Source organism: Sinocyclocheilus anshuiensis, unplaced genomic scaffold (assembly GCF_001515605.1).
Source record: "Sinocyclocheilus anshuiensis isolate Anshui unplaced genomic scaffold, SAMN03320099.WGS_v1.1 scaffold954, whole genome shotgun sequence".
Lineage (NCBI taxonomy): Eukaryota > Metazoa > Chordata > Actinopteri > Cypriniformes > Cyprinidae > Sinocyclocheilus > Sinocyclocheilus anshuiensis.
This window is the reverse complement of record NW_015536527.1, coordinates 18,731-32,552: the sequence shown is the minus strand read 5'-3', so window position 1 is coordinate 32,552 and position 13,822 is coordinate 18,731. Positions and strand designations below refer to the sequence as shown.

Below are 13,822 nucleotides of genomic sequence, written 5' to 3'. Positions count from 1 at the left end.
ATATATATATATATATATATCTATATATATATATATATATATATATAAAGAACTCAAATGAAATTATATAACTCAAATGTTAAACCACATTTTTACAGCTGGTTTGAGGCTGTTTGCAAAGAGACATTCATGATTTTCATGCTCTGGTATACTATTTCTCTCCATCTGAAATTCTGAAGCATCTATTCTACTGCAAATTAAGTAATCTAAAAAGAGACTTAGCTTTAAAAATATATCAGCAGATGAAACAAAGAGATTATAAAAATGCATTTTCACATAGTGTACATGGAAAGTATTAAATCATAGGGCGTGTTTTCTTGTAGACGAGAACATTACTCCAGCTTTTTGGGGTTATCTAAACATTTTAAAGTTCTGACTAAATCCAGACTCGTTTCGTGAAAAACTCTCGGAAATGTTCTGAACGCCCCCCATGAATTTCATCAGCACAAGTCATTAACTTTCAAACCTCACAAACTCATTTGTGGGAGCTCAAATCCTCCCTTCATTAAGTGATGACATTCTATCGTGAACAAACATCTTTAATTAAAACATCCTCCCCATCTGATCCGCACGTTTGATTCAGACGTGATTCTCAGAGGTGCCGTGAGAGTGACGGATGATGGGACTGAAGCCTGTGTGAAGTGGTAGAGCCACGGATGGGCCACTTCTGGTCTCAGCCCAAAGGCCCAGATGTTGGCGTCAGCGCCGGCTCAATTACCAGTCAGGACGGCTATCTTTCTAATGGACTCTGATAAGAGAATAATCCAAACGGAGGCGCTTTAATGACTTCTGCTTTAATTAGTGACAGTATAAAAGGTGATTTGGTCTTCCTATTGTTCTCAGATCTTTTGTGTGAGCGATCACAAGTTTTGGACTGCTGCCATTTACATCGTGAAGCTGTGTGAAAGAAGTTTTTATGAGCTCAGGACTGAAGACTGAGCTGGGAATGAACTAAATGAAGCTAAAACTAAAGTCAAGGCCAATGTCAAAGAGTTAGACATGAAAGAAGCGATGAAAGATTGTCACATGTTGAGTCAGTCTGGTAAATGCCCTACTGTTTGGTATTTTGAGTTTTGAGAATCAAACTCATAATTTGTACAGCTATAGAAGGCCTGAATTATTTTTTTCTTGGGGGGCATGTATGATGACGTATCATCATAGTTTCGTAAAAGATAACTATTCAATATTATTCAATCAGGGTTCTCTCACATCATAGTACAGAAACTACTGCTGTCAGAATCACTAATGACCTGCTGATGGCAGCAGATTCTGGTCTGTTGACTCAATCTGAGTGCAGCTTTTGATCAAATCAAATCAAAAAATGTCCCCAAGGCTCAGTTTAGGGCCCTCTTCTGTTCATTATTACTTACTGCTCCTTTTATTTTATATTTTGAATATATTAATAATAGATGCTTTTATATAATACATTTCATTTTTTAAGGCGAGACACTGCAGGTGAATAGGGTAAAAATATTAACTAATAGTTATCACCTTACTTACCCAGTTGATTGATTACATTGATAATTGCAAACATTTTTTGTATTACAAGTTTTCTAAAATGTTATGTTTAAATATGCAAATGAGGAATTATTTAATGAAATATGCACTAATTTGCATAACTTTCTAGTACAAAAATCTGAACACTGGATGAAGTCAGTTTCAAAATTCTTTAATTTTTTTCACATATTAGAGTCAAATGTTTTTACAGAGAGAATTTTGGGTATCTCTTTTTGTCACTCCATAATTCAGAAAAATCTTTGAACAGCCAGAAAACAATATATTTTCACAATTTTGGGGGGAATAAAATGTTGTATACAATCAAGCACATTATATATGAACAAATCCCTCTGTAGAAATCTTCAGAATATATACAGGAATAAAAATTTTAAGTTTGGTGTGTGTAAGTGCTACTGAAGTGGAGATTTATGGCTCAGTGTAGGAGAAAAAACTCATTTTGAGAAAACGGCCTTTAAAAATATGTATTGTAATTGAAATCTATTGAAACAAATAGATAAAATGCTATAAAATAAGCATTTAACAGTGTCTTTTGGATGCTTTCTTTCCACTAGTCTTCATCAACACTTTATGAAAAGCCAAAAAGCCCAAAATCTCAAAATTGACAGGTGCATGAAAAAAGTGTTTTGCCTGAAGTGTCTCCCCTTAAATAATCTTTACAAACTATTTACTTGAAAAAATGCCACAGAATCAATTGACATTCATCTTGCAAAATCTACAAAAATATGGTAAGAGAAACATGTGTTCAAGATAAGAAAAACAATTCAGTCAGACCTGCTCAGATTTTCCCCAGATTTAAATGGGATGTGATTTCTTTGAAGGCACCTCAGTGACCAGCATGTGACCTTTGAAAAGAGGTGAGAAGAATAAATGTTTTTAGTCATAGTGAAAGGTCACGTCATCACATTGAGGTCAGCGGTGGTCAGCAACTCCTCAAAACACAGTATCAGAGTGTAGCGAATAAATTACCTGTGTACGTAGATCTATCCATCTATCCATTCATGCATATCTATCTATATGATGTTTGCTTCAACAGTGAAAAAGAATAGAAGGTAAAAGAAGGCTCTGAGCCACACCAATGGAAGTTTCCAGAAAATAATAAATTCAGTATGCAGGTTTCGGTATGCTGTGCACTGCCTCCCTCTAGTGTTCAGCATAAAAACTGTCATTGAAACCCAATCGAGCAGTTGAAGTTACTTTGACAGTAGGAGTAATTTAGTAACAATAAGAGTTAATCACAGTATCTGTGTTGTCACTGTGTTAAGATCTGTGTTAAGATCTCTGTGCTCTACATCAAATATTAAAGTTTAGGGTTGTATAAATAATCCATTGCTCTACAACAGGTGACATGCATTTGTGACTCCTGGAAACTCCTGGAAATGCCAAATATAAGTCTTATCATGCTGAGGCCACCGTTTCCTTATCAATATCAGCAGTGAACCTGCAAACACACTCCCTACAATTCACAAAGGAAAAAAACCGTCAGCATAAATTGAAACTAGTTAAGTAATAAAAAATAATTCACTTAAACAGCTTATTTAGATTTTATTATTAAATATTTTAAACTGTTCCATGCTACAAAATTACACAATTATATATAACTATATAGTATATACTATACAGTATAGTATTTATGAATTTTTGTTATCATTTGTAACAAATTGTTTGTGTGTGTATATATATATATATATATATATATATATATATATATATATATATACATACATATATAATGTGATATTCTAAATCTAAATAAACTAAATAAAAACATTTTTATTAATATTAATATAATAATTATGTGTGTGTATATATATATTCATATACATACATAAACCTACCTTAAACATACTTAACTTAAAAAAAAATCCTTATGCCAATATAATATAATTTAAAATTAATAAACCGATTGTCATCATGTTCATAAAAAGAGTTAATGGACTATTAACAAAAAGTAAAACATAATACATAAAAACAACTAATGAAAAAAATATATTAAAGACAAAAAACTTTTTTAAAGTTAAAACTTAAAATAAACGTGACATCAAAATGAGCACTTTCAATTATACTGTACAGGAACTTTATATAAGAAGCATAAGAGTAATACTGAAATGAACTAACTCAAAGTTAATTCAGGTCAAGCATTTGTGTCAATCTAGATAAACAAGTTTATTCTGCAACTGGCACATTGGCCTTGGCAGTGGTGAAATCTGTGGGATTCACACACCTGTGGGCATCAGCCATGAGAAAACACCTGTTCTGTGAACTTCTGCGGGCACATATATACGGATGACAGGAGTGTTCAGAGTGCAGAAAGTCCAAACAGACTGCAAACATGCTGAGGATCCTGTTGTTGAGTGTGCTGGTCGCCCTGGGTAAGACATTTGTCTGTTTCTATTGAGAGAATCATTTGCATTTAGCTTAGATTTTGCTAATTTACAATGCATGCAATACTCAGAACTTTAAAAATTGAGTCTATATGAACTCAAACTGCAATAATACTGCAGTCCTATGTCTAAGTGTGTTTTTGTATCCAGCGCTGGCTGAGCCCAGATATCTGGAGGAGACCCCTGAGCAGAGGGTCATTGGTGGAGAGGTGGCAAGACCCAACTCTTGGCCTTGGCAGGTAAAACATCTTAACAATAACGCAATAAATAAGCTGTTTTGGCGTTTTTCCACCTCTAAATGGATATGGTTAACCTTGCATATGTACAAGGTTAAGGTGGTCAAGATATTTTTCTTAATGTAGTTGAAAGTTAGTTGCTGTTTCACTAACAATCTTGACAAAGATGGCCTACAAGGCAGGCTGGCATCAGAATGATCGTTAAAAACTAGCTTGATACCAAGTAAAACCATTTCAAGCTGCATTTTTCAGCATGAATTAAATCCAGTCTACTTGCTGGGTTATTTTAATCAAGTTTCAAAGACCACTCATATTGAAATGAGGGCGTTTCTATTGTTTTCCCCCTCAAATCTTCTGATTCTAACAAATTCACTGCCTCTTTCCCAGATCTCTCTCCAGTACCTGTCTGGCGGCAGCTACTATCATACCTGTGGTGGGAGTCTGATCAGAGCTAATTGGGTGATGACTGCTGCCCACTGCGTTGACACGTAATGAAAGTTTTCTGTATCTAGATTGTTAAAAAACAACAAACACATCTGAAAAATCTGTGAGAGATCACATACAGTATAAAGTTCCTTCTCACTTTCATATGATTGTCGCAGTCTGCTCTCTGGTGGCAGCTATAACTCACCTTCAGTGAAAAGATAATCGTGACTTTTTTATCTCACAATTCTGACTTGTTTTCTCAGAAGGATTGTGAGACATAAAATCACAGGGAAAAAGTCAGAATTGTGTGGTGTAAACTCACAATTGCAAGAAAAATGTCTGAATTTTAAGATAAAATGTCACAATTACCCTTTTTATTTTTTTTAATTCAGTGGTGGAAGTAAGCTTACATACTGAATTTAACTTGTTTCATAATGAATGAACTTTGCATAGTTACTGAAATGAACCAAAACTCTTACTTTCTTATGAAGCTACTTTTTATAGTAAAGCACTATAAAAAAATGACTTGACAAAAATGACTGAATATTTCACGCCTTCAGGAAAGCGTCTATACAGAGCAAATGTAATAAATTCAAAAGTGTACGCTTGTTTCCTGACTTTACCCTTGTTTACTTAAATGTGTTTCCTGTGCAGCTCGAGAACTTGGCGTGTTGTTCTGGGTGACCACGACATCTACACCCAGGAGGGTCGCGAGCAGTACATGAGCGTCAGCAACGTCTACGTCCACCCTAACTGGAACAGCAACAGTGTGGCTTCTGGGTATGTAAACATTACATACACAACATACATGACTGTGGTGACAATTATACACAATATATAATTACACGTATAACTTTAAAGGTGGGGTATGTATTTTTTCAAAAACGCTTCAGAAAATTGAGTCGGGCGGAGTACCAAAACAAACGTGTAGCCAATCAGCAGTAAGGGGCGTGTCTTCTAATGATGCTGAGGAGAGAGCGTTCAGTGCACAGGACGGTCATTAGCCGAGCCGAGCAAGGACAGAAAGATAGAGATGGCGGATAAAAAACAAAAGAGGAAAACGTCTGCGGAACAAAAGAAGGCTTACAACGTGTCTATACCGGATGCGACAGTTGTCGCGTCGCACCGTGCCGCAACAGCTAAAGTCTGTCTACACTGGATGCAACAAAGCGACCATTGAAAATCATTTGAAATTTGTGTCAGTACGGTACAGTACAGATTTGTCGTGTCGTGTTGCGCCGCGCCGCATCCAGTGTAGACAGCATCACTGATTATAATGAGTTTTGCTTTGTTTCACAGAACTAATCGTTGCTTGGGTTGCGTAGGTATGTGTAAGGCGGAGCTATCAAAATAGGTGCGAGACCCTTTTGGGGTAGGGGCGTGTTTGTTTTGGTGATTTTAAATATCAACATTGGCTACCAGAAATCACTTACCCCACCTTTAACTCAACACGCTCGACTGTATGGACAATTATAGCTACATAACTTTAACGAACACAAAGAGCAGGCTACTATATTGACACAACTCAGCACACAAATGTATCAACAACTATTACAACCTTATTATATCTCATTTCCTCAGCAATTTAACTTTAACGCAACATATTCAACTATATTGACAGTTCTTCAATGCTTGATTGTGACTGGTCAATTGCGGAATTCAGCTGTCAGAGATTTGCTCATTAATAACTGTCAAGCAACCATTACTCCATAGCAACGTTTGTACTGTATCTGTTCGGGGCTACTTTCATGTCTCTTGTATCGCTTCGCGCTAGGCTATTTCGTTTCATACAATGAAATATGACCTCGGAGGAATTCTTCAGTAGTATTAACATATATTGTTGCAGTGTTCTTGTTGCTAGTCTGCTTTAATATAATATAGGCTACAGGTAAAATTTAAAAATATCTTTTTTTAATTATTTAATTTAAGTGTTTCATGTTTTTTTTTTTGAGTCTTGTAAAATATGTGGCCTATGTGGGTATTTTCTTGTATTGAAATACATAGGGCAAAATATATAATAAATGCTTTAAAATTTTATTATTTATATTTATAAAATGTATTTTCAAAAATGTACAAAAAATAGACTGATAGTATATATATTTATGAAAATTTTTTTTTTGGTAAATATTTAATACATATATATACATTTTTGTATATTTTGAAATATATTTAAAAATTGCTGTTTGGGAACAATGACCAGCTGAGTAATTATTCCTAACACATAAAATACAGTAATTTCAACATATTATATATCAACAATCATGCAATATAACTTTGACACAGCATATACAATATATCTACAATTTAATTTTTTCAGCTTACTTGACTGTATCGACTTTTAGACCTAATGTTAATGCAACATAAATGTACAATTACACGCATCAGCACAACATACATGATTGTATCAAAGATTTTCTAATGTTATAGCTCCCCCTAGCATGATAAATGTGTGAAATCTAACTTGTAGACTGTCCATTCTGTGCATTTCAGATATGATATCGCCCTTCTGCGCCTGTCCTCCAGCGCCTCTCTGAACTCATATGTGCAGCTGGCCACCCTGCCACCCTCTGGACAGGTTCTGCCCCACAACAACCCCTGTTACATCACCGGCTGGGGCCTCACATCGAGTCAGTTTAGCTTCAAGTACAACAAATCAGCCATGATGTTGCCTGAAATCATTTCTGACTCATTTCTCTCCTCTGATCTTCATGCAGCTGGGGGGTCACTCTCAGCTCAGCTGAAACAGGCCTATCTGCCCGTGGTCGACTACAGTACCTGCACTCGTAGCGACTGGTGGGGAAGCACTGTGAAGAACACCATGGTTTGCGCTGGTGGCGCAAGCGACTCTGGATGTAATGTAAGAAAGACTCTCAAACAGATCATGAACTATTTCCTGTGAGAAGGTATTTGGTAATGCAGTAAACTGTCTCATTTTGGCTGCTCTTGTGGTGTTTTTAGGGTGACTCTGGTGGCCCTCTGAACTGTCAGGTCAGCGGTCAGTACGTCGTCCACGGTGTGACCAGCTTTGTATCTTCATTGGGTTGTAACACCACCAAGAAGCCAACAGTCTTCACCCGTGTGTCTGCCTACACCAGCTGGATTAATGGCGTAAGTGCAATTCATAAGATCTCATCATCATTATAATACACTTTACATTTATAATTAACAAACAATAAAGATCACGACTGTATCATAATACTAGTTCCTTTTCATGTTTCTTGTGCCATTTTGTTCATTTCAGATCATTGGATAAGCAGGAAAAACTGAGACGATGAAAGAAAAACATCCTCCATTTAGCAAGTTTTAACATCTGCAATGGCCAAAAATACAATAAACTTTTCATCTAATCTTGGACTGCTTTTGAATCATTTTCAAGATTGTGTCCTTGTTTAATCCATGTTTGATCAAAAGCATTAAATAAATTCAGTGGTGCACTTAATTATTCAAGGTTTTATTATTGCTTTTATCTTACCTGAACACATATGTTGAACAAGCTGTAACACTTGTTTTATTTAAACTGGTCAAATATTGCAAAAGAAAAATAAAACAAAAATAACCATCCAATCTTTCAAATAAGGTAATATTGAAAGAGGAGAATCATTCAAAAGGGAGCAGCATGAGATATACATACAATGCAAAAACTCTCACCATAAACATTTGAACCCTCAAAGTACATCCACTTTCAAAATTAAACATAAGAAGATTATAAAATAAATTAGTTACAATAGATGTGCTATAGTATCGGAATTCGTACAGAGAACTCTGGAATTTTACTGGTATTGGTACTGACTTTTTGGTAACAAGACAACACTATTATAGCTATTAAACAAAACCTTATGATACTGGAGGAGAGAAAAAAAAAACAAGATAATTGAAAGAAAACAAAAGAGGCAGCAAAACCTGAAGCACGCTCATTAGCACATCAGTAATAGAGATAATGACAAATTCCAGTTAAATATAGTGTTTTCAAAACATACAGTACTTATTGTATAAGGTCCATTTGCTAACAAATTGAGGACTGTAGTCATTTTCAACAAAAATACATTAATTGTGTGGTGGTATATATAACCCCAATGTGTATGTAACACCATACAAAATGTGCAATACTCTCTAAAACTGTTCACAGTTATGTTCACAGTTACTATTTCTGTTGCGAGTTTCATTTTTGTACCAGGGGGATGGATACCTTCCTGCTCAGGCCCAAAGTCCGTATTTCTTTCACTCTCTGCAAGAAAACAAACAAATCACGGAAGGTTACAGCTACATTAAATGCTAACATGAAAAGATAAGCAACACCGATTATATTGTTTGAAACCAGAGTGGAGTTATGAATGGCAGTGAAGCAACGCAACCAAAGCTGGTGACAATGACAATATGGCGAATGTATGTCTCGATTATATTCTAACTATAGTGTTTATACTATTAAAATAACCTTTTTTCAATGGTCAGTAAGTTAGTTCTTCATGAAACGTAAAGTATTACCTACTCAGACATTATGCAATTTCGCACACAGCGAAGCATTTCTAATCAATCACACTAAAAATAAAGGTCCAGCAAAAATGAATAAACACCATAGAAAATGTATTTATATGTAATTTAAATGTAAAGTTTAAATATTTAATTCTGCACCATTAATGCCACCAAATGGAACTGTATATATATATATATATATATATATATATATATATATGCAATTTACTTTATTTTACTGCAAACTTCAGATCACATCAGTTGTACACAGAGGCCACATAACTTCGATCAACATGTTACTTACCACGAATTGTAACTCTGAATGTCTTATATTTAGTCTCTCTTCTGCAGATGACCTGTAGTTTATAAACTCCAGTGTGTTCGGTTCTGGTGTTTGTGATGGTCAGAGATCCAGACTCATAATTCAGATTCAGTTTGCCTCTGAATCTCCCGTCAGCATCATCATATGTAGAGATCTTTTCCTTTGTTTCACCTTTAGCAATTGGACAGACTTCAGGCCCAAACATCCACAGTATAAGGACATCTTCTTGTATTTCAATATCAGTGTTTAGCGTGACTGAATCTCCCTCCATCCCTGACACAGTCTTCTCTTTATTTTGTCCCAGCACCACAAAAAAGAGAAAAACCTGAACATTATAACAGGGAATCTTACTGCTGCAGTAGCACTGAAGCTAAATTACAGCACAAGTTTTTAAAAGCTAATTTTAATTAATTCACTCCCTCACACAAAACCATTGTGATGGAAAAGAGAAGTGGTAGCATTCATCAAAACATCATCTTTTGTACGCCACACAAGAAATACTTTATACAGGTTTGCAATTTTTTGTCGGTTTGGTTGAACTAATTATGTAGAGTAAACCTGAATGACTGAAAAAAAAAAGAAATCAGTGACTTTTAACAGTATTTCTAAACTATGCATGGTCTGAAATGTGAAAATCCACATTTTATTGGTAGAATTTGAGAAAAGCAGAGTAAATGGGTGGGGGGAAAAATACAAAAATTGTGCAATGAACAGAAGTGTCTGCACTGATTAAATTGTGTTAACATCAGTTTTACATAGTGTGTGTCTTTAACCATTAAAGTTAAAATAGTACTTAATATGATCTAAATATTTAATTCTTACAGCATCACATTACTCACCGTGGGCAATAACCATGAATCTCTTGCATATACTCTTTTTGCCGCTGGTGATTTGAAGTGTATAAACGTCTGAATGAGCTCTGCTGATGTTCCTGATGGTCAGATCTCCAGTTCGCTGGTTTAACTGCAGTCGGTCTCTGAATCTCCCATCAGGACCTTCATAGAATAAGGTCTGATTGGTGGCTCGGTTGAGTTCGGCGATTAAAATGTCTTTATCGCTAAACTTCCACAGTATCCTGCCATCATTCCTCAGCTCAGTAACATCAGTTTGTAGAGTGACAGAATCTCCAACTGTATGTTTCAGCATATTCACTGCACAAAGTCACAGTGCAACATAGGAGTGTTAATGTGCAGCTGAGTGATATTGAATATTGATTATAATGTTTTTTTTTAGTGCAGAACTTACTCAGTGATCTTAAACTGAAGTGATTGATTGACAGCTTAAGTGATAATAAAAGAAGCGCTCTTTGGATAATTTGCTGTTTGAAGTTTCATTACACTCTAAAAATGCTGGGTTAAATACAACCCAGTGCTGGGTAATCCCTGTTTTACCCAGCACTGGGTTGTATTTAACCCAGCATTTTTTAGAGTGTACACTCAAAAAAAAAAATGCTGGGTTAAATATAACCCAGCGTTGGGTTAAAAAGGGACAAACTCAGCTATTGGGTTGTTTTGACCCAGCAGTTGGGATGTTTTGACCCAGCGGTTGGGTTCAAAACATCCCAACTGCTGGGTCAAAACATCCCAACTGCTGGGTCAAAACAACCATACTGTCATACGCTAATTAACATATTTACATTCTGCCTAATGTCAGCCTTTTACATTTGTTTGCTTCTCTTCTACTCTCTACACTCACATACTGTATTTTAATATAGCCAAATTTAAAATAAAACTGTTTATTTGTCTCTCATATTTTTATATCGGTACCTTTAAGTAAATATGATTTTAAATCCTCCTTTTGAGTTAATTTAGTAAAAAACAAAAAAAAATGTAGTTACATGTTGTTGTTTTTTTACTGTGTTGATTTTGTAAATAATTTGTACTTTATAAGATATACATTTTTAGCTATATTGTGCAGGTACAATCCAGCTTATTGATTATTGTTTGAAAATATTTTTTTGAGTTACTCACAGCAAACAAGAACATTGAATTTCTTGTAGGAGACTTCATTGCTGCTCTTGATCTGCAGTTCGTAAACTCCAGAGTCAGTGCTTTTAGTGTTCGTGATGGTGAGATCTCCAGTTTGCTCATCCAGCCACAGTCTGTCTTTTAATCTCTCGTCATTAACATTGTAGACGCTGTTCTCACTGCTCTCTCTATTGAGTTTGGCTATGAGGGCATCTTCAAACGTCCACAGTATCAGATCATCTTCCTGTAGTTCAGTGACACCGGTCTGCAGATGGACAGGTTCTCCCTCCGTGATTTTTTGTGTGTCCTCTTCATGTAACCGAAATATAAAAATGTTTACATGTAAATCTGCAGATGAACAACTTAACAGCCACTAAAGAGCCCCGAAAGCTTAAAAAGAATAAAGTAATATTTGTAGTATAAAGGATATTAAGGATATTATAATAAAGGATATTTGAAATATTTAAAAAATCTCACCTCGTACAATAACTTTGAATCTCTTCATTTTAGTCAATCTGCTGCTGGTGATCTTCATCTGATAATCTCCAGAGATTGGGATCCGGATGTCGCTGATGGTCAGATCTCCAGTCTGATGGTCCAGCTGTAGCTTGTCTCTGAATCGCTCATCATCAGCGTATGAGATATTGCCAGCCTTTTTGTAGATTTGAGCGATGACTGTATCTTGAGATCCAAACATCCAGAGCACTTCATTGTCTCTCTGGATTTTAGTAGCACCAGTTTTCAGTGTGACGGAATTTCCCTCCGACACTGACACCGTTTTCTTTTCTGTCTCAACATCAAGTGAATGGGGAAGATGTAAAATGTTTTAACATAGAAGAACTTGAAAAAGCTTGTACATTAATGATCACAGATGAAAGGGTTAACCCTTTAGCAGTCCTGTAAAATGTAACTAAACACACTGGAACGCTAACAGGTTAATTTACAACCTATTTTGCTCTTGGCTGTAATGCTGTAGGAGGAAAAAACTGCAGTCATGTTCATTTATTTGGAATACCAGTGGAGGATGTTATCTGAACATATTGTTTGCCAAGCCATGTTTGCACTGCACTAGGTAGATTGCGTTGGTCATTATAGAAATGATCTAGCTGCGTCTGTATTCTGTGCGCATTGTTGATCAGCCACAGAACTTTCCACTCCCATCAGTGCTTTTTGCCCTGTTTAGTAAATATGGCCTTAAAACCATTATATGCCTATCCCTATTGCTATATTAGCTATTGATAACACTTACCTTTCTGTTTACAGTATCTGAACATATAGTAAATCACACCCGGAGATACAACCACAAACAGCAGGACACAAATGAGCCCAATATAACCAGTGGACAGACCCGGATCTGGATTGGCTGAAGAAAGACGGTCATTAGTGTAAGTATATCACATGTGGGATTCCAGTATGAGGAAAACCCTCTTTTAATGTGAAGTACGTACCGACAAAAACGTTGAATCTCTTGTATAGTGTTTCTTTACTGTTGGAGATCTGTAGTTGATAAACTCCAGCGTCTGTGGTTCTGACGTCTCTGATGGTGAGAGATCCCGTCTGATTTTCGAGATGTAGTCTCCCTCTGTATATATCTTCTGAACTAAATGTGATCTCATGAACCTTCATGTTCAGTTCAGCTATAAGACTGTCTGGATTCTTAGGTCCAAATGTCCACAGTATTAGATCATGTTTCTGTGAATCAGTAACACCAGTGTGTAGAGTAACAGAATCCCCTTCTTTCTTGTTTTCTAACCCGGCAAAAATCACATCTGGAAAACAAACAGGAGAGAAGAGGAGTAAGGAAAAGAAACATAAAAATAGTATAAAAATATCTGAGCTTCTCACCATGGACAGTAACACTGAATGTCTTGAGGAAGGTCTCGTTGCTGATGATCTTTAGATGATAATCTCCAGAGTGTTTGGTTCTGATGTCGCTTATTATCAGAGATCCAGTCTTATTGTCCAACTGCAGTCTGTCTTCAAACCTCCCATCATCAACATCATATAATGAGAATATCTGCGTTTTCCCATCAATTTTAGCGATAATATTGTTTTGAGATCCATACATCCACATCAAGAAAAATATTCTCTGTATTTCAGTGACATCAGTGTGTAGAGTGAGAGAATCTCCCTCCTTCACTGGCACTTTTTCCATGTCCCCAAACACACCTGCAGAACAAACCGAAACAGCTACTTGATTTTTTTTATATCAGTAAACTACATTATAACTGCAATCAATCATTTAGGATGATGCCAATTGATGTTAATACAGCCCACAAAACAATACAGAATAATATTAAATATGACAGAATTATTCCCATCATATAATGTCAAACACATATAAGCAAACTAGAGACTTTTTCATGTCACAGAAATTGTGATGTGCTCAGGGAATAGACTTTTAACAAATAACAGAGAATAAATCAAATGGATATAAATGTTTATTTGACGTTTTCAAGACGAGTATATATGACCAAATATGAGGGCCATTCCACCGTATGG

At 35.8% G+C, this 13,822-nt stretch overlaps 2 protein-coding genes across 2 annotated transcripts; one reads left to right on the top strand and one right to left on the bottom strand.

The window, feature by feature from the left end:
• The first annotated feature begins 3,806 nt into the window (after positions 1 to 3,806).
• Positions 3,807 to 7,908, top strand: LOC107694262 (chymotrypsin like elastase 1). The gene is made up of 8 exons (XM_016493908.1): positions 3,807 to 3,887; positions 4,050 to 4,138; positions 4,523 to 4,623; positions 5,216 to 5,341; positions 7,052 to 7,188; positions 7,276 to 7,418; positions 7,520 to 7,669; positions 7,803 to 7,908. Exons 1-8 carry the CDS (start codon positions 3,848 to 3,850, stop codon positions 7,812 to 7,814), a joined length of 798 nt encoding a protein of 265 aa, XP_016349394.1. The 5' UTR covers positions 3,807 to 3,847; the 3' UTR covers positions 7,815 to 7,908.
• A 400-nt stretch (positions 7,909 to 8,308) lies between these two features.
• On the bottom strand, positions 8,309 to 13,475 carry LOC107694407 (uncharacterized). The gene is made up of 8 exons (XM_016494097.1): positions 13,166 to 13,475; positions 12,769 to 13,089; positions 12,570 to 12,683; positions 11,798 to 12,106; positions 11,324 to 11,629; positions 10,193 to 10,504; positions 9,336 to 9,641; positions 8,309 to 8,786 (listed from the first exon to the last, which is right to left on the bottom strand). Exons 1-8 carry the CDS (start codon positions 13,473 to 13,475, stop codon positions 8,476 to 8,478), a joined length of 2,289 nt encoding a protein of 762 aa, XP_016349583.1. The 3' UTR covers positions 8,309 to 8,475.
• Positions 13,476 to 13,822: the final 347 nt, after the last annotated feature.

What these genes read in the sequence shown, in the direction of transcription:
- LOC107694262 (XM_016493908.1), top strand. Translation starts at nt 3,848, where the DNA reads ATGCTGAGGATCCTGTTGTTGAGTGTGCTGGTCGCCCTGG. An exon ending in GCTGCCCACTGCGTTGACAC is followed by an intron (nt 4,624 to 5,215) that starts GTAATGAAAGTT and finishes TTTCCTGTGCAG; the next exon opens with CTCGAGAACTTGGCGTGTTG. An exon ending in AGCAACAGTGTGGCTTCTGG is followed by an intron (nt 5,342 to 7,051) that starts GTATGTAAACAT and finishes TGTGCATTTCAG; the next exon opens with ATATGATATCGCCCTTCTGC.
- LOC107694407 (XM_016494097.1), bottom strand. Translation starts at nt 13,475, where the DNA reads ATGGAAAAAGTGCCAGTGAAGGAGGGAGATTCTCTCACTCTACACACT. An exon ending in GAGATTCAACGTTTTTGTCG is followed by an intron (nt 12,684 to 12,768) that starts GTACGTACTTCA and finishes GTCTTTCTTCAG; the next exon opens with CCAATCCAGATCCGGGTCTG. An exon ending in ATTCAGAGTTACAATTCGTG is followed by an intron (nt 8,787 to 9,335) that starts GTAAGTAACATG and finishes GTTTTCTTGCAG; the next exon opens with AGAGTGAAAGAAATACGGAC.